This window comes from Plectropomus leopardus, chromosome 2 (assembly GCF_026936395.1).
Source record: "Plectropomus leopardus strain MGB_pleo_1.0 chromosome 2, ASM2693639v1, whole genome shotgun sequence".
Lineage (NCBI taxonomy): Eukaryota > Metazoa > Chordata > Actinopteri > Perciformes > Serranidae > Plectropomus > Plectropomus leopardus.
Genome location: NC_142177.1, coordinates 10,922,353 through 10,940,208, shown reverse-complemented (window position 1 = coordinate 10,940,208; position 17,856 = coordinate 10,922,353). Strand labels below are relative to the sequence as shown.

The window sequence follows — 17,856 nt, the reverse complement described above, 5'->3', positions numbered from 1 at the left end:
TTGCTTTTCCTGCTAAAGGAGTTTTATGCACACTAAAGAAGAAATATTTCTCACAATTTATTATGTCATAGCTATATTTGTGCCGTCCACGAGGCACTAATAGAAGTGTAACTTTTATTTTGTAATTATTTCCTTGTTTTTCCGGAGGCTGTAACAACATAATTGACATAAATGCTATAAAATAAAAATAAAAAATAAAGAAATGACATAAATGTGAAATAATAGTAAGCTATGAAGAATGAAGACATAAGGGGGAAGCAACATATGTAGCATATAGTTTATAGTCCATGGTTATTTTATTTATTATTTATTTATAAATATATTTCAATAATATGTTAAGATTCCGTTGCCTGTAAAAAAAAAAAGATCTTTTATTGGTTTATGATAATTAACTAAGCCTCTCGCAAACAAAGGAGAACACGGGGTTTTAAATCCAATGGGTTACAAACCCAAGTTAAAAAAAAAACTTTTTTTTTTTTTACCAGATAGATAAGAAAAATCAGCAACAATCAACAATATTACAATACTCATATTGTCGTAATCTTTTTCTCTCTTCGCAATACTATTCCCTACCACAAAGATCACTCAAATATGCCGTAGATTAGAGTCGGAAATGGGTGGGAAGATGTTGAGATTTTACTTGTAATCCAGTAGTTGGCAGTAATGTAACATTTTGGATGGAAGCTGCAATTCAAAAACTAAGAAGAAGATGCTGGGGGGCTGCCAGTGGTCGCAAAACAGCCAGGTGAAAATCTGTGTCAGCCTTGTGTGAAAACAGAATAAGGGCTAGTCGGGAGCTGCAAAGTCAGTTGGACTACTGAGAGGTCAGGTGAGGGCGACGACAGTGGTACTTCAACATTTTGCTTTTCATTTCAAGATTTTTCAGAGCATGTTGAAAATTATATCAATACATGAGTAATACTATAAAATATACTCTGTGCTGCAGTCACTGCATTTATCCAGAATAGCAGAGAACTGTCCAAAAGATCTATTGCTGATAACTGTTGTTGTGTTATGACATTGCAATAATTACCATTGAACTATCAGAGGAGAGGAGTGGAGTAGAAAACTGCATAAACTGCGACTCCGCAATAGTACATACAATAGCAAAAGATATTGCATGTGTTTTTTATTTCATTAATAAATATTTATCTTTTCCAATATATTTTTGGTTAATCAGAACAATAATCACTGGCAGTCTATGAAATATGGCTAATTAAATATAATGTCAACTTTTAGCAGAATGAGAAACATGTGATATTACAGATTAGTATATTTACATTAGTACTGTGTTTAAGTAAGTTTTTTGTACTTGATTACTTTTATTCTATGCCTATTTATACTTACACATTTCAGAAAGAAACAAAGTAACTTTTACTCTACTGCATTTGCATTTAGGTTCTTTTAAAAATAAACTCTTGATCAGTTTGTAAAATATGATTATTAAATGTGATTATGAAATGTGTATTTTTTCACAAATGAATTCTTAAACATCCCAAAAGTAAATTAAAAAAAAAAAAAACAGCTTAAGTGAGTTTCCCCAGAACTAGCTATTACATTTAAATGCTGTCAGTAATATTAGTTTAATTAGAGAGTAAAACACTTTGTAGATTGTAAAAAGCACTATTACTTTTGATACTTTACCTCTGAACTTTCACTTAAGTGCAGTTCTAAATGCATTGCTTAATTGTAACAGAATATATACATTTTATATCGCAGTGTTGGTTCTCTTTGCAAAAGTAGAGGATACTTTGAAACAGTCCCAGAACACTGGAAAAATCTACATTTTTCATGACTTGGCCAGTCTAAGTGAAGCATCTTGCAGTGGTTTGGTAAGTTATGTAGGACAAAGGTCTGTGGAGGAGCAAGTCTGAGCCTGACACATGTTTGCAGCAGAGTGTTCAGGTCCCCCGTAGGTCAGTTGTAAGGTTTAATGTGTAACTGCACCTCCGTAGATGGGGCAGATTAACCTTAAAGTATGTCACTTGACATGACTCTGGAGTGTTTCATGCATCTGACTGTTTGACCTCTACTACTTTCTGTTTTATAGGGGAGACAAAAACACCATAATGATCAGAGCTCATGTGAGTTTGACAACAATACGACAGCTCATAGAAACAAAGATGATACCACGCATCAGTGTACACAGGAGCCTGACATGTTTGCATCACGCTGTGGGTACGAATATTATCCTTTCTTGTCTTTTTCGGGGTTATTGGAGAGCTTGTGTGCAAGCTGGGACATAAAAGTATACTTTGAAAACTGAGTAAATGTGCCACTGTAATACTGCAGTATTACAACAGCTGCATTCCAGGCAAGGTCATCTAGCCAACGGAGGCAAAACACGTTTGTCTCTGCCTAATGATGTGTCCAGACTGATGTGGTGATAGTCAAATGTAACTGGTCACTTAAATTTTTGTATGTTAATTTGACTTTTTTATGTATGGAAAGTCTTGAGCACTTAGATATTAAAAAAAACAACAACTAACCGTATAACTAGTTTTCTAACATATCAAAAAATGTATTTTTTAATTTAATCTAACCAATTGGCAGTACCTCAGCGGCCCCTAGATGCCACTCAGAGGCCCAGCAGTGGGTGGCTTTGGGAGGAAGTGTGTAAGTTGCTATGGACTAAATCATCTACCAAATGAATAAAAATGTTAACATTTTGTCTGCTGGATCTTTATCAGCCCTCTGAGACATGACACAAAATCTAAAGTTTTGACATTAGAACATTTGAAACAAACTTTCATCTGCAATAAAACCTAGAGTAACTGTTGTAACACATTACATTTCACAGGTCTATTTTTCTTCTATCTGTAGGTGGAGGTCGGTGGAAGAGCAGCTTCAGGCAAGCCCCCATTTTTACAGCCACTCCTGCTCGAGCCCTCATAGATGAACAGGTCAGCATTAAAGGAAGTTTCCTGCCCCCTCGCTGTCCCGTCACAGTGTGTGCACAAATGCACAGTGATGAAGGAGACCTGTGGGAAGCATTCGCCCACTATAACACAGATGCAGATGGCACTGTCAACTGTGAGTTTCGTGGTACAGTATAATATTCCCGGTTGGATTAAATGTAATGCTGTTGTAATAATGTAATTACCATAAATGTATTATCTAAACATGTTACAATTTCAAGAAAACATAGTAGTTACATTATAAATGTAAAAACCTAATTTTTTTGCAACAACCCTGCCATTTTTGTATTTCTTGAAGGTAGTTTAGTGTTTACATCTCATTTAACAAAACTTAAAATGTTACTCCAAACAAAAAGAGGATTTGAAACACTAAAAGAGTAATGAAGCCAAACCAAGTGGTACATTTCAACTAAATCTGAGCTGTAAAATATGACTGATAAAAAAAATCCATTTTGAATCTGTGTATTGTGACTGCAGTCTTTAGAAATTAGATCGACTGAATCATTTAGATTTTTATGCAGACATTTGGCAATCTCCTCTCTGTTTCTGTCTCTTCAACAGTGGCCAGGGATCATTCAGTTGGGGGTTCATATTTGGGCTGTGAGCAGATGGGATTGTTCTGGGGACTACAGCCGGCTCCTGGTGCAAGAGAAGGTTTAAGGCACGTGGTGAAAAGAAGCTCTTTGAGAGCTTAAGAAAATTTTAAAGAAGTTTGTGGCATCAAACCCCACTGTGTGTAACTCTGCATTGTCTTATCCAATAGCTAAGCCCAACATCTCTGTAAATGTGGTCTTTCTTCCAGGCTGAAAAAGAAAGATGTAGAGACTCCATATGTAGTGCTAATGTCTTTACTTGAGGGCCATGTTACACCCAGTGAGAGACAGAGCACTGAGCTAGCTGCAGTAGCTACTGAGCGCTGGTACATGGCACCAGGCGTACAAAGAAAAGAGATTCGCCAGGATGGTGTTGTCGGGACGATGTTTTTACCGCCCAGTGAGCACCAGATTTGAAGAATTCACTCACAGATTTTAAGGTTGCTGTGCACAGACCGTGTACTTTGAACAGCGACTTCTATACTGATTTTCTGCAGGCCCAGGTCCATTTCCAGCCATATTGGACCTTTGGGGAATGGGGGGAGGTCTGGTAGAGTACCGCTCTGCCCTTTTTGCATCCAGGGGCTACGTGAGCTTGTCGCTTGCCTACTTCAATCACAGAGATTTGCCTGGACCATTGAGACGTATCAATGTTGGTGATTCATATTTCAAAGTAAGATGAGACCTTGTTCTGTGTTCTTTGTGCAACATCAATACATCTCACTCACATAAAACTCATATATACGTTAATGAGTATGTCATTCCCTCAAAATACTTATTTTTTTGTTTGTTTGTTTTGTACGGACAGTCAGCATTTAAACTTCTTCAGGATCATCATCAGGTCTGTGGCGACAGAATTGGGATCATCGGTTCCTCCTACGGAGTCTACTTGACTCTTCGAATAGCCACTCAGATTGATGTCAAAGTAAGTCAGAAAAGGCCTTTCTCTGTCATCAGTTTCTAAAAACTATAGTTTGATCAGTACATCGGGCCATATGCCTGAAATGTCAAACCGTTTCAGCCATCCTGTTTGATCTGTATCAACGGACCAATAGGAAGTACCGTCAAGCTCTCAGATGCAGATGGCAGGACTGAACACGTCAATAGGTAAATATAAACCAGAAAGCAAGGAATTTCTGTCTGTCCGTCTGTCTTCCTGTGTCCTTCACATATCTTGAGAATTGTTCATCTGATCTACTTCACACTCAGCAGGTGTATTCCTGGGCAATTTGGACGTGCTACGTGTTTAATTTTAATGAAAATTGAAAAAACAATTGAGCAATGCTCTGTGGCACTGCGGAGCATTGTGGAGGGGCTCCAGGGCTCTGCAGACTGTGAGTCAAGTCTCAGTAAGACAGCCTCACAGTGTGTATTTAACCGTGTTTATGAATGCGAGTAATCACAATCTTTAGTGTCTTTTTCTTTGCCATAATAACATTCATCCAGAGGTTTCAGGATTCTTGGAACCTTGGTGTTAGCTAGCGAACCAGCCCACATATACAAAAGTTTTCAGTGGAGGCGTTGTAATCGAGGATGTGTCATCAATGGAAGCCTTTGTACTATGCACAACGAAGTAAACAGGAGTAGCAAAGTCACAGATTACATTATTTACGTGCGAAACTTTGTTCTGTCATAAAACATATTTGTTTTTACTAGAAAAATAACATGGACTATAAATAACACCACTACAAACTCCCTTCTTTCTTTTGTTGGTCTTCTTTGCCATTTCTTTACATCCTGTAGATAATGACATGCCCACCCATGTCATCACGAATGGCACTTAAGTTTAGGAAAAAAAAGATATTTTTTGGTTAGAGTTGAGAACTAATTTTTTCTGGTTTTGAACCAATTAATTTTTGGCCAAAATGCTCTGAGCAATTTGACAGTAGTTGTGGGAACAGAACTGGTTCCATATTGGTGGAAAAGGGGTATGAAAGATGTGCCGGTTAGCAGTACTAGGGGGAGGATACAGCAACTGTCTGATTTAACCAGTTCAATAAAGTTGTAAAGATATTCACAAATTCAAACTTCCTGGATCAATAAAACAAGCAAAACACAGAACACAAACAATGCCATTGTAAGTGAGACAACAAGCTACAGTTCATCAAGTCGAGCCGTTATCCAAGCTGGATAAATAACGTTGCTCTCTGTGTGAAGACGATTGCACAGGGACTGTGTAAAATATTCTTAAGACTATTTAGGGACTTAATATCGGCATGCCATTGGTATCAGCCAGTATTGGCTTTAAAATTAAATATAGTACCGGCCAACATGCCAACTTCTGCTGATATTACAAATAGATGTACGGGGTTTTTTTTTAATGTTTTTAATTGGCAAAGTTCAATATAAACCCTAAGTTGATGTTTTTTTCTGATTTTATACAATAAATGAATATAACATACACTAAAAGGCACTGTATTTTATGTCTCCATCTGCTGGTGGGCCATCATAATAAGAGTTTGCATAATTTTTTAATTTTACATTGACATTTATCAGCTAAATGAGTAGTTATATATGGGCATACTGGATGTTGACAAAAAATCTAACATTGTGCTTCCTGAATTACAGTATACATCAAGGAAGACTGGTATCAATGTTGCTGCTACTGGCCCTTTATTTTTTACAGTCAAACAACATGATGCCAAGGAGCCTGGTGCTCTGCTGCAGGTTGGGCAAAAAAAGGCCCCACATCTGATGTCAGTCCACTTTGCAGTATATTGTCTCTACTCAAGCCAGGCTCCTCCTCCTTCCTGCTCCTCCTCAGACTTGCTCCTCACAACGGATGAAGTACAACACTTCTTCTCAAATAAGTTATAAGCAACAAAAACATATCAATTGCCCCATTCCCAACAGGCATGTTTTGAACAGGCACTGCACTATTGGTAATTAAAAATGCAACCGTAAGGATATTATTGTCAAGGCAATACTGTGAGATTATTGCAGGAGTCACCCTGATGTGATCAGGTCTGTTATCAGGGGTGAAGTTTATTGGTTTTAGTCTTGTAAAATAACAGTTATAATGTAATTGTGTAATTGTAAATGTAATTGTGTAATTGATTGAGAGCCAGGAAAATTGCTTTTCTGGTATTTAATCTGGACTTTAGGAATTTGAGAAGCTAAAAATCTGAATCACAGAGGTTGTTTTTGAAAGATTCCCCTAAGACTGATTGAATGAAATAATATGAGAAGTGGTCAATTTGTCTTTTTAGTAACCAGAAATACTGGAGGTATGATGATCAAGGCTATGTAACTTTCAAGGAGATCTCATCGCCTACATACCTTAACCCTAAGAGTAAAGTGAAGGTGAGGACTAAACAGTCAACATGGCTAATAATAATCAGTATCTATGAATCAAACTTTGCTGCAGAATGACATCTTTTGTTTTTCTTCTTCTTGCAGTTAGAGAACCTGGCTTGTCCATTAATGTACATAGTGGGTGAAGATGACCTGAACGCTTCATGCATCGAGAACGCAGATGTGGTAAATTGTCTCATTTTACCGTTTTTTTCCACAAATGCAAATGATAAATGTTGGAAAGCAATTATAAAGTATTCCTGGATAAATGTTCAGTGCAAACCATCTAGTGTTTTGTTTTACGTGTTTTTTGTTTAGTCAAATATTTGAGCAGTCAAAAACACATTATATTTCAGAGATTCTGTTACATTTTCTTGTTATAGAGGCTAGATGAAGACTGTCCATATGATGAGTGAGGAAATCGCATCCTGATATACTTTGTTTTATTATTTTACAGTGAATATTACTAATTATCTGATGAGCAGAGAATAATACTGGTTTGGTTAACAGTTTGAATTCCACAATAGTACTGTTTTAATCTGTTTTGTGTCTTTATGCATGTGTTAGGTGATTCATTGTTCTTCGGATATATCATTTTCCTTGAAACTACAAACATACAGCTTTATTTTGAAGGCGTATATTGATTGTAAGGAGCAAAACATTTCCTGGGAAGAAGCTCTCTTAAGTTTAGTTGAGATTCATGGGTAGCCATGTATCCTATTTTCATTCAGAGATCATGAGGTGAAAGGTCAAGGGAGGCCTTTGAAAATGGCCATGCCAGTTGTTTCATCGCCAATTTTGAGCCTAACTTTGCAGATTTAATAACCGGCTTCCTGAAAAGCTATGCAAACAGGGTTGGTATTAACAGCCTTATGTTACCACTATCTAGCTTATCTAACTAGCAAGATTAAAATCAGAGCACAGCAGTCTCTAATGTCCCTTTTCCACTGCGATAAAACAACACAACAACAAAAAAAAAACACAAACACCCACGAACATCGGGCATTTTTTTCAAAGGGAAAGGTTACAGTTGTCATTCATACCAGGGTCAAATGACTATGCAGTGGTAACGGGTATTTATCAGCTCTGGCTCTGATTGGCAGTGATGGAAATACAACACCTGGATGGGCACGCTCATTTTAACCCCTTTACGGACAGGATACAATGACGCGCTGCCACAAAATACTGTCAGTCTGCACCCAAGTAGCGCTCAAACATTATTCCAAATCACTCAGTTTTAACAGAGAGAGTGAATAAGTGAGAGATGTAGAAAAAAAGTACCAACTCCAACAGTTTCTCTGGCCCCCATTCTGCTTTCTGCTGTTTACTTACCAGTTTTAAAGCCTGACTGTGATGTTACACGTAACACACCATGAAAAAAAAACAAAAAACAAAGGCACACGTTTCTGCTGCAGAGCTGTGTACACTGCTCTGGTCTATTGGCAATGGGAAAGGATTCAGTATTTAGTTGTTACATTGCTGTTTTTTTTTTGTTGTTGTTATTTGTTCATCAGATCGAAGAGACCCTGAAGGCTGCAGGAAAATCTCAGCTGTTTACTCGTTTGTCGTACCCCGGCGCTGGTCACCTTATTGAACCGCCATACGCACCAAACTCAAGGGCATCTCTGTGGATCGTCAAACCAAAAAAAGGTGACCCCTTATTTTAGACTGGTCATTTAGATAAAGGTTATGTAATAATAATTGTTAACACTTCCCTGTTTTGTTTCTCCTGCAGTTTTCACTCTGTGGGGAGGTCACCCTGCACCCCACGCTGCTGCCCAGGAAGATTCCTGGAAAAAGGTCCTGGATTTTATGGAAAGTAACCTGAGACGATGAATCTTGACACTGAAAATATCAGTGTAAATGCAACTCTGCATTGCTTCATGTATCTGACTTTTATATCCAGAGAAGTGAGGAAGAACAGAAAGGATGGGGATGAAAAAGAAACTCTGAGAACTAATTAATAAAACCTCACAGAGTTTCTCAATAGTGCCTTGCTCAACGCTTGACTCTGGTTTTTAGAACGCTTGAGAGTAGATGGAGTATGACAAAAAAAGTGACTTTTCTTCTCGTGTTGGTCGAGACTTTAAAAGGAGTATACATGTGCACCCTCAGCTGCCAGAACAGCATATTTCTATTATGTGATTAACATAAATAAAAATCCTGGTTTCCTGTTTGCAGAATAACCCTGCCAAGAGCTCTTCTCATTTTTTTAGGCCTAAGGAACTGCTTCCTGTATTAATGACTTGCATATCAACAAGTCACTTTTAATGACCTCTGTGCCCTCAGTGTTTAAAACTACTGTCATTAAACTGCTGCTTAAAAACAATTTATAGTCTTACTTTCATGTCAAAATGTCTTGAAGCCGCTGTCACTGATCAATGTATTGCCTACTCAGCCAACAACAAGCTTTTGATAATTTTCAATCTGGCTTTTGATTTCATATCACTGAAACTGCCTTGTACAGGCTGGCCTCTAGGTGTGTGTACATAAACCCTGATACCAGCAAGTTTTGGCAACAACCCTTACTGCTTGAGGAACAAAGAAATATGAGGAAATTGACACAATCATAGTTGAAGCAAGAAGATGTTGTGGAGCAGGAGTTGACAAAAGCTTTTAGGCACTCTTAAACCTGGAAAATAGAAACTTATAGTAGAGTGGGGACGCGAGTGGGGAAGAGTTGTGATATTTTAGTTTAAATCCAGTAGTTGGCGGTAATGCAACATTTTGAATGCCTTTGAAAGACGCAGAAGAAGAGGCTAAGGCTACTGAAGCACTGGTGGTCAGCAGTGGTCAGGTAACAGTGGCAATATTGCCTGCTTTGATCGACTGTACAGTTTGAGCTCAAATGTAGTTCATACCGTGTCAGCCGTGTTTGTCTGTCTGTGCGTAAAAACAGGATAAGGGCGAGTCCGGAGCTGCAAAGTCAGCTGGACTACTGAGAGGTCAGGTGAGCCGTCGCTTGACCGAACTTTGCCTCCCATAAAAAAGAGGTTTCAGAGCATGTTGAAAATACGTGTTTAATGCCAGAGAATACGCTCCATGTTATAGTCACAACCTTCTCGGTTCCTTCAGGAACAGCAGAAAACATCTCTTGTATGCGGAAACTGGTTCCTAATTATAGTGGCGCAATATTTGCGTCGAGACTGTTACGATCCATATAAGCTAATCATTTAGGTATGACTCATAGGCCTTCTGCTGATCAGTGTACTTGTGATATGATATTGTAATAAATACTATGATTAATTACCGGAATGCAATTGGAGGAGTAGAGCGGAATAGAAAAGTATATATAAGTATATATTATATATATATATGTAAACTGCCACTCCACAATGGTGCACACAATAGTAAATAATTTAATTATTTGCCACTCAATGTAAATTAATGTTTATATTTATCAATAAATATTTGTAATTTCTAGTCTACTTTTACTTTTTGGAAGACTCCAAAAGTCCTGTGATGCCTAATAGTACATTTTATTAACTTTGTTTGCAGCTTTTATGCAAAACATCAAAAGCTATTATATTATGGATAAAGGAACTGTTGACAAAAAAAAGTAGTGAAAAGTACCCAGGTACATTTAAGCTAGTACTTTGTTTAGGTAGGTTTTGGAGTACCCTTACTTTATTTAATTTCATTTACATTTATTTTATGCCTCTTTTTACTTTTTCTACATTACATTTTAGCAGGAAGTATTATATGTTTTATTCAGCTACATTTATTTTGACAGTTACTTTTTAGTAAAATATTATATAAAATCTGATTATTTTTTTCAGATTTACTCTTAAATATCCCAAAAGTGAACAAAAAAAAATAGCAATTTAACTAAGCTTCACCAAAACAAGGTACAACTTTTAAATGCTGTCAAAAATGTGAATAAAATTAAGAATAAAACACTTTGTAACAAGCACTAACTAATTTGGCCAGTCATAATGCAGCATCTTACAGATGGTTTTGGAAGTCATGTAGGACAAAGGTCTGTGGGCAAGCAAGTCTGAGCCTGACAAACATTTGCAAAATAGTGTGCAAGTCACCCTTGTATCACTTATAAGGTTTAATATGTCACTGTGCACCTCTATTGACTGGAGAGATTAACTTTATATCACTAGACATGACTCCGGAGTGTTTCATTTATCTGAGTGTTTGATCTCCACTCCTTCCTGTTTTATAGGGGAGACAGAAACACCATAATGGTCAGAGCTCATGTGAGTTTGACAACAATACGACAGCTTGTAGAAACAAAGATGATACCACGCATCAGTATACACAGGAGCCTGACATGTTTGCATCATGCTGTGGGTACGAATATTGTTGTTTATTGTACTCTTTGTGTTTATTAAAATTGTGTGTGAATCTACTTTTATGACATTGAGTAAATGTGTTAAAGTGATACTGCAAATCTACAACTGCTGCTTTTACATGAAGGTGTGATTTGGAAGAATTTGAGCGACTGAGATCATTTTCCCAAGAGCCACTGTTGTCACTGTGTGAAAGTGTGAATAATCAGATAGCATTTCTTTTTAGAAATCATGCAAAAGTTAAATTGAGGATTAATATATTTAGACTAAAGTGCTTGTCTGTATATGAGTTCCTGCCATCTCTACCAAGTTGGTTGTGTTTTTAGCACTTTTTGTCTTTTTGATTGTTTGTAACAGAACAGCTCAAACCTGTTGAGCGATATCTGTATAGTTTGATGCAAAGTAAGGGCTTATGGACAAGTTATCAGTTTAAGTTGCTGAACAAGGGGGTATTTACAAAATATATTGCATTAAAAAACATTCTTGCTTTTCTTCTGCTCTGGAAACTCCCCTTATTTGCTATAACTATTTACATTTTGATGCAGAAATAGACAGTTCAGTAGTTAGAATGGTAGTAGAATGGTTACGCCAGGTCAGGTCTTGGTTAGATATTAACTTCACATGTCCACATGTCAAAGTAACCTTAAGCTAGAGCTGGACCAGTCTTTTTTTCAACCTATTATTACTTAAGGCCCACTTGTGATTATTAAACCGTTTCTGAGGTCAAAGGTCAAGGGCACTGTGACCTCATCTGTCTCATTTTTGTGAAAGTGATATCTCAAGAACACCTTAAGGGAATTTCCTCAAAGAATGAAAGAATTAATTAATTACAATTTGGTGGTCAAAGGTCACTGTGACCTCACTAAAAATGTTTTTGGCTGGGACTGAAGAATTTATACACTAATTATGACAAAATTCCACACAGATATCTAATAGGATATAATGATTAAGTGCTGACATTTTATATTCAAAAGGTCAGCTTCAGTTTGACATCATAATGTTCTGCAAAATCAGTTGTCTGGCTGTAACTCAACGTCATATCTCAAGTGCAGAAGGGGAGACGCGTAGTGAAACCGTACGTGTGACATGACAGGTATGTGGAGGCATACATCTCAATAGCGGTATTTCTAGTTTAATTTTGTCTAAACAATTGACAGTACCTCTCTGGCCCACTAGATGGCACTCTGAGGTCCACCAGTGATGCCATAGCCCACTAAATCACTGAGCTAGACAATGAACCCAAAATTGCTAGCGGGTGGGTTTGTGGGGAAGTATGTAAGTTGCCTTGTACAAAGTTGCATGAAAATGCTTATCTCTATCAATGTCTGTTGGATCTCTGACACTTGAGACAAGATGTAAGATGTACTTTGACATTGGAGCACTTGAAATGAACTATCATCTGTAATCATACGTAGAGTTTTCCTTTGTTATATTTCAGAGTTCACAGGTCTATTTTTCTTCTATCTGTAGGTGGAGTTCGGTGGAAGAGCAGCTTCAGGCAAGCCCCCATTTTTACAGCCACTCCTGCTCGAGCCCTCATAGATGAACAGGTCAGCATTAAAGGAAGTTTCCTGCCCCCTCGCTGTCCCGTCACAGTGTGTGCACAAATGCACAGTGATGAAGGTGACCTGTGGGAAGCATTCGCCCACTATAACACAGATGCAGATGGCACTGTCAACTGTGAGTTTCGTGGTACAGTATATTCTCTCATGGATTATATGTAATGCTGTTTTAATGATGTGATTACCATAAATGAAGTTACTTTGCGTGATTTATCAATCTTGATCTGGATTGTTTTGCCGTATCACAGTCCAGAAGGACCTAGGTCACCCAGCACCATTTAGCTAGCTTCCGATACAGCTGAGCTAAGGATTTAGCTCTACAAAAATCTGATTTGTAGAAATCAGATTATCTGAATCATTTCCCTTTTCTGTAGGCATTTGGTAATCTTCTTCCCTGTTGTTTATTTTTGTCCCTTCAACAGTGGCCAGGGATCATTCAGTTGGGGGTTCATATTTGGACTGTGAGCCGATGGGATTGTTCTGGGGACTACAGCCGGCTCCTGGTGCAAGAGAAGGTTTGAGGCAGGTGATGAAAAAATACTCTGTGAAAGCTAAAGGACATTAAATGAGTAACTAAAAACTTTTTCCTGGATTTTTTTTTTTTAAAGTATCAATGTGGACAGGGCTGGGAGGGGGGTTAAGACATGCCCAGTCACTCCTCTGTGCAGCCCTCTGACCCACAGTACTTGCACTTGCAGTGGTGTGGTAAATGTCCCGCTGCCTGTCTTACCTCCGACCTGCCACCACTGGCCATCTGATCAGCTTGCAAAAGCTGAGTTTCAACAAGTAGAGGGCAGTTGCTATACATATTGACCTGAATCTATCAATAACAGAAATAAATACCCATAATATGTATTGGGTTTCAGCTAATGGTTAATGGTTTGGGGGTTAAGTTACACTTTTAAAAATGTTTGTTGCATCAAACACAACTGTGTGTTGTCATATCTAAGGCCAAAGTCTCTATAAACACTGTTACCAATTGTTGTTGCTGCATTTTTTAACTAAAATGCACTTTTTCTTACAGGCTGAGAAAGCAAAATGTAGAGACTCCATATGTAGTGCAAATGTCTTTACTTGAGGGCCACGTTACACCCAGTGAGAGACAGAGCACTGAGCTAGCTGCAGTAGCTACTGAGCGCTGGTACATGGCACCAGGCGTACAAAGAAAAGAGATTCGCCAGGATGGTGTTGTCGGGACGATGTTTTTACCGCCTGGTGAGCATGAGATTTGGAGCATCCATTCACAGATTTTAAGACTGCTGATGAAAGACTGTGTCCTCTGAACAACAGCCCTTGTACTGATTTCCTGCAGGCCCAGGTCCATTTCCAGCCATACTGGACCTTTGGGGAATGGGGGGAGGTCTGGTAGAGTACCGCTCTGCCCTTTTTGCATCCAGGGGCTACGCGAGCTTGTCGCTTGCCTACTTCAATCACAGAGATTTGCCTGGACCATTAAACCGTATCAGTGTTGGTGATTCATATTTCAAAGTAAGATGAGACCTTGTTCTGTGTTCTTTGTGCAACATCAATACATCTCACTCACATAAAACTCATATATACGTTTATGAGTATGTCATTCCCTCAAAATACCTATTTTTTTTGTTTTCTTTGTGTTGTTTGGACAGTCAGCATTCAAACTCCTCCAGGATCATCCTCAGGTCTGTGGCAACAGGATTGGGATCATTGGTCTCTCCTACGGAGTCTACTTGACTCTTCGTATGGCCACTCAGGTTGATGTCAACGTATGTCAGAAAGGCCTTTCTGTGTCATCAATATCTAAAACTACGCTTTGATCAGTACATAGCTCCATGTAGATGAAATGTCAAACCTGTTTGTTTAGAATGAATAACTACAAAAATACAACCCCAATTCCAAAAAAAGGGATGTTATTTAGAAAATAAATAAAACAGCATGCCATGATTTACAAATTCATTGCGACATATAGAAAATGGTACAAAGATAAGATATTTGATATTCAAACTGAAAAACTGTATTGCTTTTTTTTAAAAAAATATATATACTCGTTCTGAATTTGATGGCTGCAACACGTTTCAAACAACTGTTACTAGCTCAAAGTTCAAAGACAGCATCTGTGATAGCATGGGGGTGTATTAGTGCCCATGGCATCATGGGTAACGTACACATCTGTGAGGGCACCATGAATGCTTAAAGATACATAGAGAATTTGGAGCAACATATGCTGCCATCCAGACAACGTCTTTTTTAGGGACGTCCCTGCTTATTCAAGAAAGACAATGAGATACTCTGCATGTGGTCCAGCAGCGTGGCTTTGTATTAAAAGGGTGCAGGTACTACACTGGCCTGCCTGCAGTCTGGACCTGTCTCCAACTGAAAATGTTTGGGGCATTATGAAGCACAAACTACGACAATGGAGACCCCAAACTGTTGAGCAAGAATTTCACTTTCAAACTTCAACAATTGGTTACCAAATACTCAATGAATGTTGTGAAAAGAGAAGGCTATGTCACACAGTGATAAACATTCCCAGCTTTTTTGAATGTGTTGCAGGCATCGATGTCAGAATTAGTATGTATTTACAAAAAAAAAGTTTGAACATAAAATATCTTGTCTCTGTACTGTATTCAATTAAATATAGGTCAAAATGGATTTGTAAGTCATTGCATGCTCTTTTTATTTAATTACATAACATCCAAACGTTTTTGAAATTGGGGTTGTACTCTAAAAATACTTTATGCCAAGTAATATAAAGTTTGGTAAGTTCCCACTGACTTCTAACAATTAATGTTCTCCAGCCATCCTGTTTGATTTGCATCAACGGCCCAATAGGAACTAACGTCAAGCCCTCAGATGCAGATGACGAGACTGAACCAACTGACAGGTAGCTTTTAATTAAAGATGCACTTTAAAGGATAATATTATCAAAACATCACTGTGGAATTATTGTAGGAGTCCCTGTAATCTAATCTGGTCTAATATCAAGTGTGAAGTCTGTCGTCTAAAGTACTAGTTTAAGTCTTGTAGAGTAATGATTCCTTGTACCTTGTTATCAATGTCTTCTTTTGGGGATGGCTCAGTCCATAGGATTTTAGCTTGGGAACTGGAGGGTCACCAGTTCATCCTTGTACAACCAAGTATGGATTGTGGACCGCTAGCTGGAGAACTGTATCATGGGCACTGCCAAGGTGCCCTTGAGCAAGGCACAAACCTCCATCTGCTTATTAAAGCATGTGTATAGGTCCTGTTTGTGCAAGTGTGTGTATTTCAGGCCTGTGTGTATGTAACATGTAAATACCAACAGATTGAAAATACTGAATTTCCCTTCAAGGATTAATGAAAAGTGTTTTCTTCTTCTCCTTCTTTTCTCTGTTGACTTGTCTTTGCAGTGGTCTGAAATATTGGACGTATGATGATCAAGGCTATGTAAGTTTCAGAGAAATCTCCTTGCCTGCAAACCTTATCCCTGAGACTAAAGTGAAGGTGAGGATTTAACCATTAATATGTATTTAAATAATTTGTATTAATGAACAACATTTTGTTTCAGAATGACACAATGTTTTGTTTTGATTTTTTTGCAGTTGGAGAACATCACCTGTCCATTAATGTACATAGTGGGTGAAGATGACCTGAGCGCTTCAAGCATTGAGAACGCAGATGTGGTAGGTTATTGATGTTGAAAAGCATGTATTTAGTAATCCTGAACAAATCAAATGCAAGTTATGTTGTTTATAGTGTTTTGTGATGTGGATTTTAAGTCGAACATTTGAGAAGTCAAAATCACATACACTTTAGCTGTATATGACGCAGATATTTGAGTGATAGTTGTTTCAGGATTCAGTGTTTAGTTGCTGTATTGCTGGATGTTTTTTTTTTCTTTTTTGGTCATCAGATTGAGGAGACCCTGAAGGCTGCAGGAAAATCTCAGCTGTTTACCCGGTTGTCGTACCCCGGCGCTGGTCACCTGATTGAACCACCATACGCACCAAACTCAAGAGCTGCTCTGTGGTGCATCAAACCAAGAAAAAGTGAGCCTTATCTCAAAGCTGCATTTTTTCAGTCAAATACTACGTTATACCTGTTGTAATTGACTGCTCATTAAAATATAGAACACTTATCAGTTACATGAAGTAATAATAACTGTTAACACAGTCTTGTTTTGTTTCTCCTGCAGTGTTCACTCTGTGGGGAGGTCACCCTGCACCCCACGCTGCTGCCCAGGAAGATTCCTGGAAAAGGGTCCTGGATTTTATGGAAAATAATCTGAGACGATGAATCTTGACACTGAAAATATCTCAGCATAAATGCAACTGTTAGATGATACATGTATCTGAGATTTGCATTCAGAGAATTAGGAAATAAAAAGAGAAATGCTTTTTTTCTAGCTGAAAAGGAACTCCTACATTGAATTACAAAATCATTTACAGACCATAGTGCCTTGCTCAAAGCTCGACTGTATTGCTCTTCCTACAACCAGAAATTAAAAAGTAATTCATGGTTGTTGTGTAATACTCTCATTAATTACACACAGAATATCCTTTGCTATAACTCTTCATTCAGTACTGCTGATTATCTGAAATCTTTCACAGATTAACCATAGACAGTCTATGGAACTAACTAGTTAACTGCAATTTATCCTATCAAACCATAATCATTTCTACAGGAGTGCGCCCGAGAGTAAGGTGAATATAAGTATATTTTTGTATATTTTTGGTAATGCATAAAGACATAATACTAATTGATGTATTTTATGAGAAAAATAGTCCTGTACTGCAAAACCAGTCACAGAAATAGAGATGCATTCTTTGTCTATGCACTGAGCCTTACTGATGCCTCCAAATTATTAGAGACCCCTTCACTATCACATTTTTCCTTCTTTTATGAAGTTATAATTCTGTTTGTGTTGTGTGCTCCGCTTTCTAAAGAGCCCACTGATGATTGTGTCTCTTGCCATATATTGTTGTACGATGTCTTCTTTAATTAAAAAAAACTTATCTATCTATCTATCTATCTATCTTCACTAAGAACTTTTTCTGCTAACAAGTCAGTCAGTAAGCAATGGGAGTTTTGCAAGACATGTAGCCTTTAATCAATTGTTTTGCTATTACTTTTACATCAGTAATACTGGACTTAATTTTAGAATATATTTATATTGCAGTATTGCAACTTTTTACATAAGTAATACACACACTTTTGAATAGTCACAAAAACA

General features: G+C 37.8%; 2 protein-coding genes across 13 annotated transcripts; both read left to right on the top strand.

Annotated features, from left to right (window-relative positions):
- Positions 1–673: 673 nt before the first annotated feature.
- LOC121953544 (acyl-coenzyme A thioesterase 2, mitochondrial-like) lies at positions 674–9,134 on the top strand. 4 transcript variants are annotated; one of them, XM_088084885.1, is made up of 12 exons: positions 674–829; positions 2,051–2,178; positions 2,824–3,033; positions 3,480–3,579; positions 3,721–3,911; positions 4,009–4,184; positions 4,320–4,436; positions 4,533–4,618; positions 6,721–6,814; positions 6,911–6,991; positions 8,320–8,455; positions 8,541–9,134. In XM_088084885.1, exons 2-12 carry the CDS (start codon positions 2,070–2,072, stop codon positions 8,639–8,641), a joined length of 1,401 nt encoding a protein of 466 aa, XP_087941011.1. In that variant the 5' UTR covers positions 674–829; positions 2,051–2,069; the 3' UTR covers positions 8,642–9,134. The 4 variants fall into 4 exon arrangements, with proteins under 4 accessions (XP_087941011.1, XP_087941013.1, XP_087941022.1 ...); XM_088084887.1 differs by having other exon boundaries at positions 679–824; XM_088084891.1 differs by lacking the exon at positions 674–829 and adding an exon at positions 1,675–1,832.
- Positions 9,135–9,264: 130 nt separating this feature from the next.
- LOC121953471 (peroxisomal succinyl-coenzyme A thioesterase-like) lies at positions 9,265–17,644 on the top strand. 9 transcript variants are annotated; one of them, XM_088084869.1, is made up of 13 exons: positions 9,265–9,602; positions 9,705–9,750; positions 10,980–11,107; positions 12,577–12,786; positions 13,091–13,190; positions 13,693–13,883; positions 13,981–14,156; positions 14,294–14,410; positions 15,443–15,528; positions 16,034–16,127; positions 16,226–16,306; positions 16,537–16,672; positions 16,819–17,644. In XM_088084869.1, exons 3-13 carry the CDS (start codon positions 10,999–11,001, stop codon positions 16,917–16,919), a joined length of 1,401 nt encoding a protein of 466 aa, XP_087940995.1. In that variant the 5' UTR covers positions 9,265–9,602; positions 9,705–9,750; positions 10,980–10,998; the 3' UTR covers positions 16,920–17,644. The 9 variants fall into 9 exon arrangements, with proteins under 9 accessions (XP_087940995.1, XP_087940988.1, XP_042356582.2 ...); XM_042500648.2 differs by having other exon boundaries at positions 9,267–9,602; positions 9,705–9,755; XM_088084862.1 differs by lacking the exon at positions 9,705–9,750.
- Positions 17,645–17,856: the final 212 nt, after the last annotated feature.

Excerpts from the sequence above, each read along its gene's own strand:
- LOC121953544 (XM_088084885.1), top strand. The coding sequence starts at position 2,070 with ATGATCAGAGCTCATGTGAGTTTGACAACAATACGACAGCTCATAGAA. Across the intron at positions 3,034-3,479 it reads TGCAGATGGCACTGTCAACT|TGGCCAGGGATCATTCAGTT; the intron begins GTGAGTTTCGTG and ends TCTCTTCAACAG. Across the intron at positions 6,815-6,910 it reads ACCCTAAGAGTAAAGTGAAG|TTAGAGAACCTGGCTTGTCC; the intron begins GTGAGGACTAAA and ends TTCTTCTTGCAG.
- LOC121953471 (XM_088084862.1), top strand. The coding sequence starts at position 10,999 with ATGGTCAGAGCTCATGTGAGTTTGACAACAATACGACAGCTTGTAGAA. Across the intron at positions 14,157-14,293 it reads TTGGTGATTCATATTTCAAA|TCAGCATTCAAACTCCTCCA; the intron begins GTAAGATGAGAC and ends TTGTTTGGACAG. Across the intron at positions 14,411-15,442 it reads CCACTCAGGTTGATGTCAAC|CCATCCTGTTTGATTTGCAT; the intron begins GTATGTCAGAAA and ends AATGTTCTCCAG.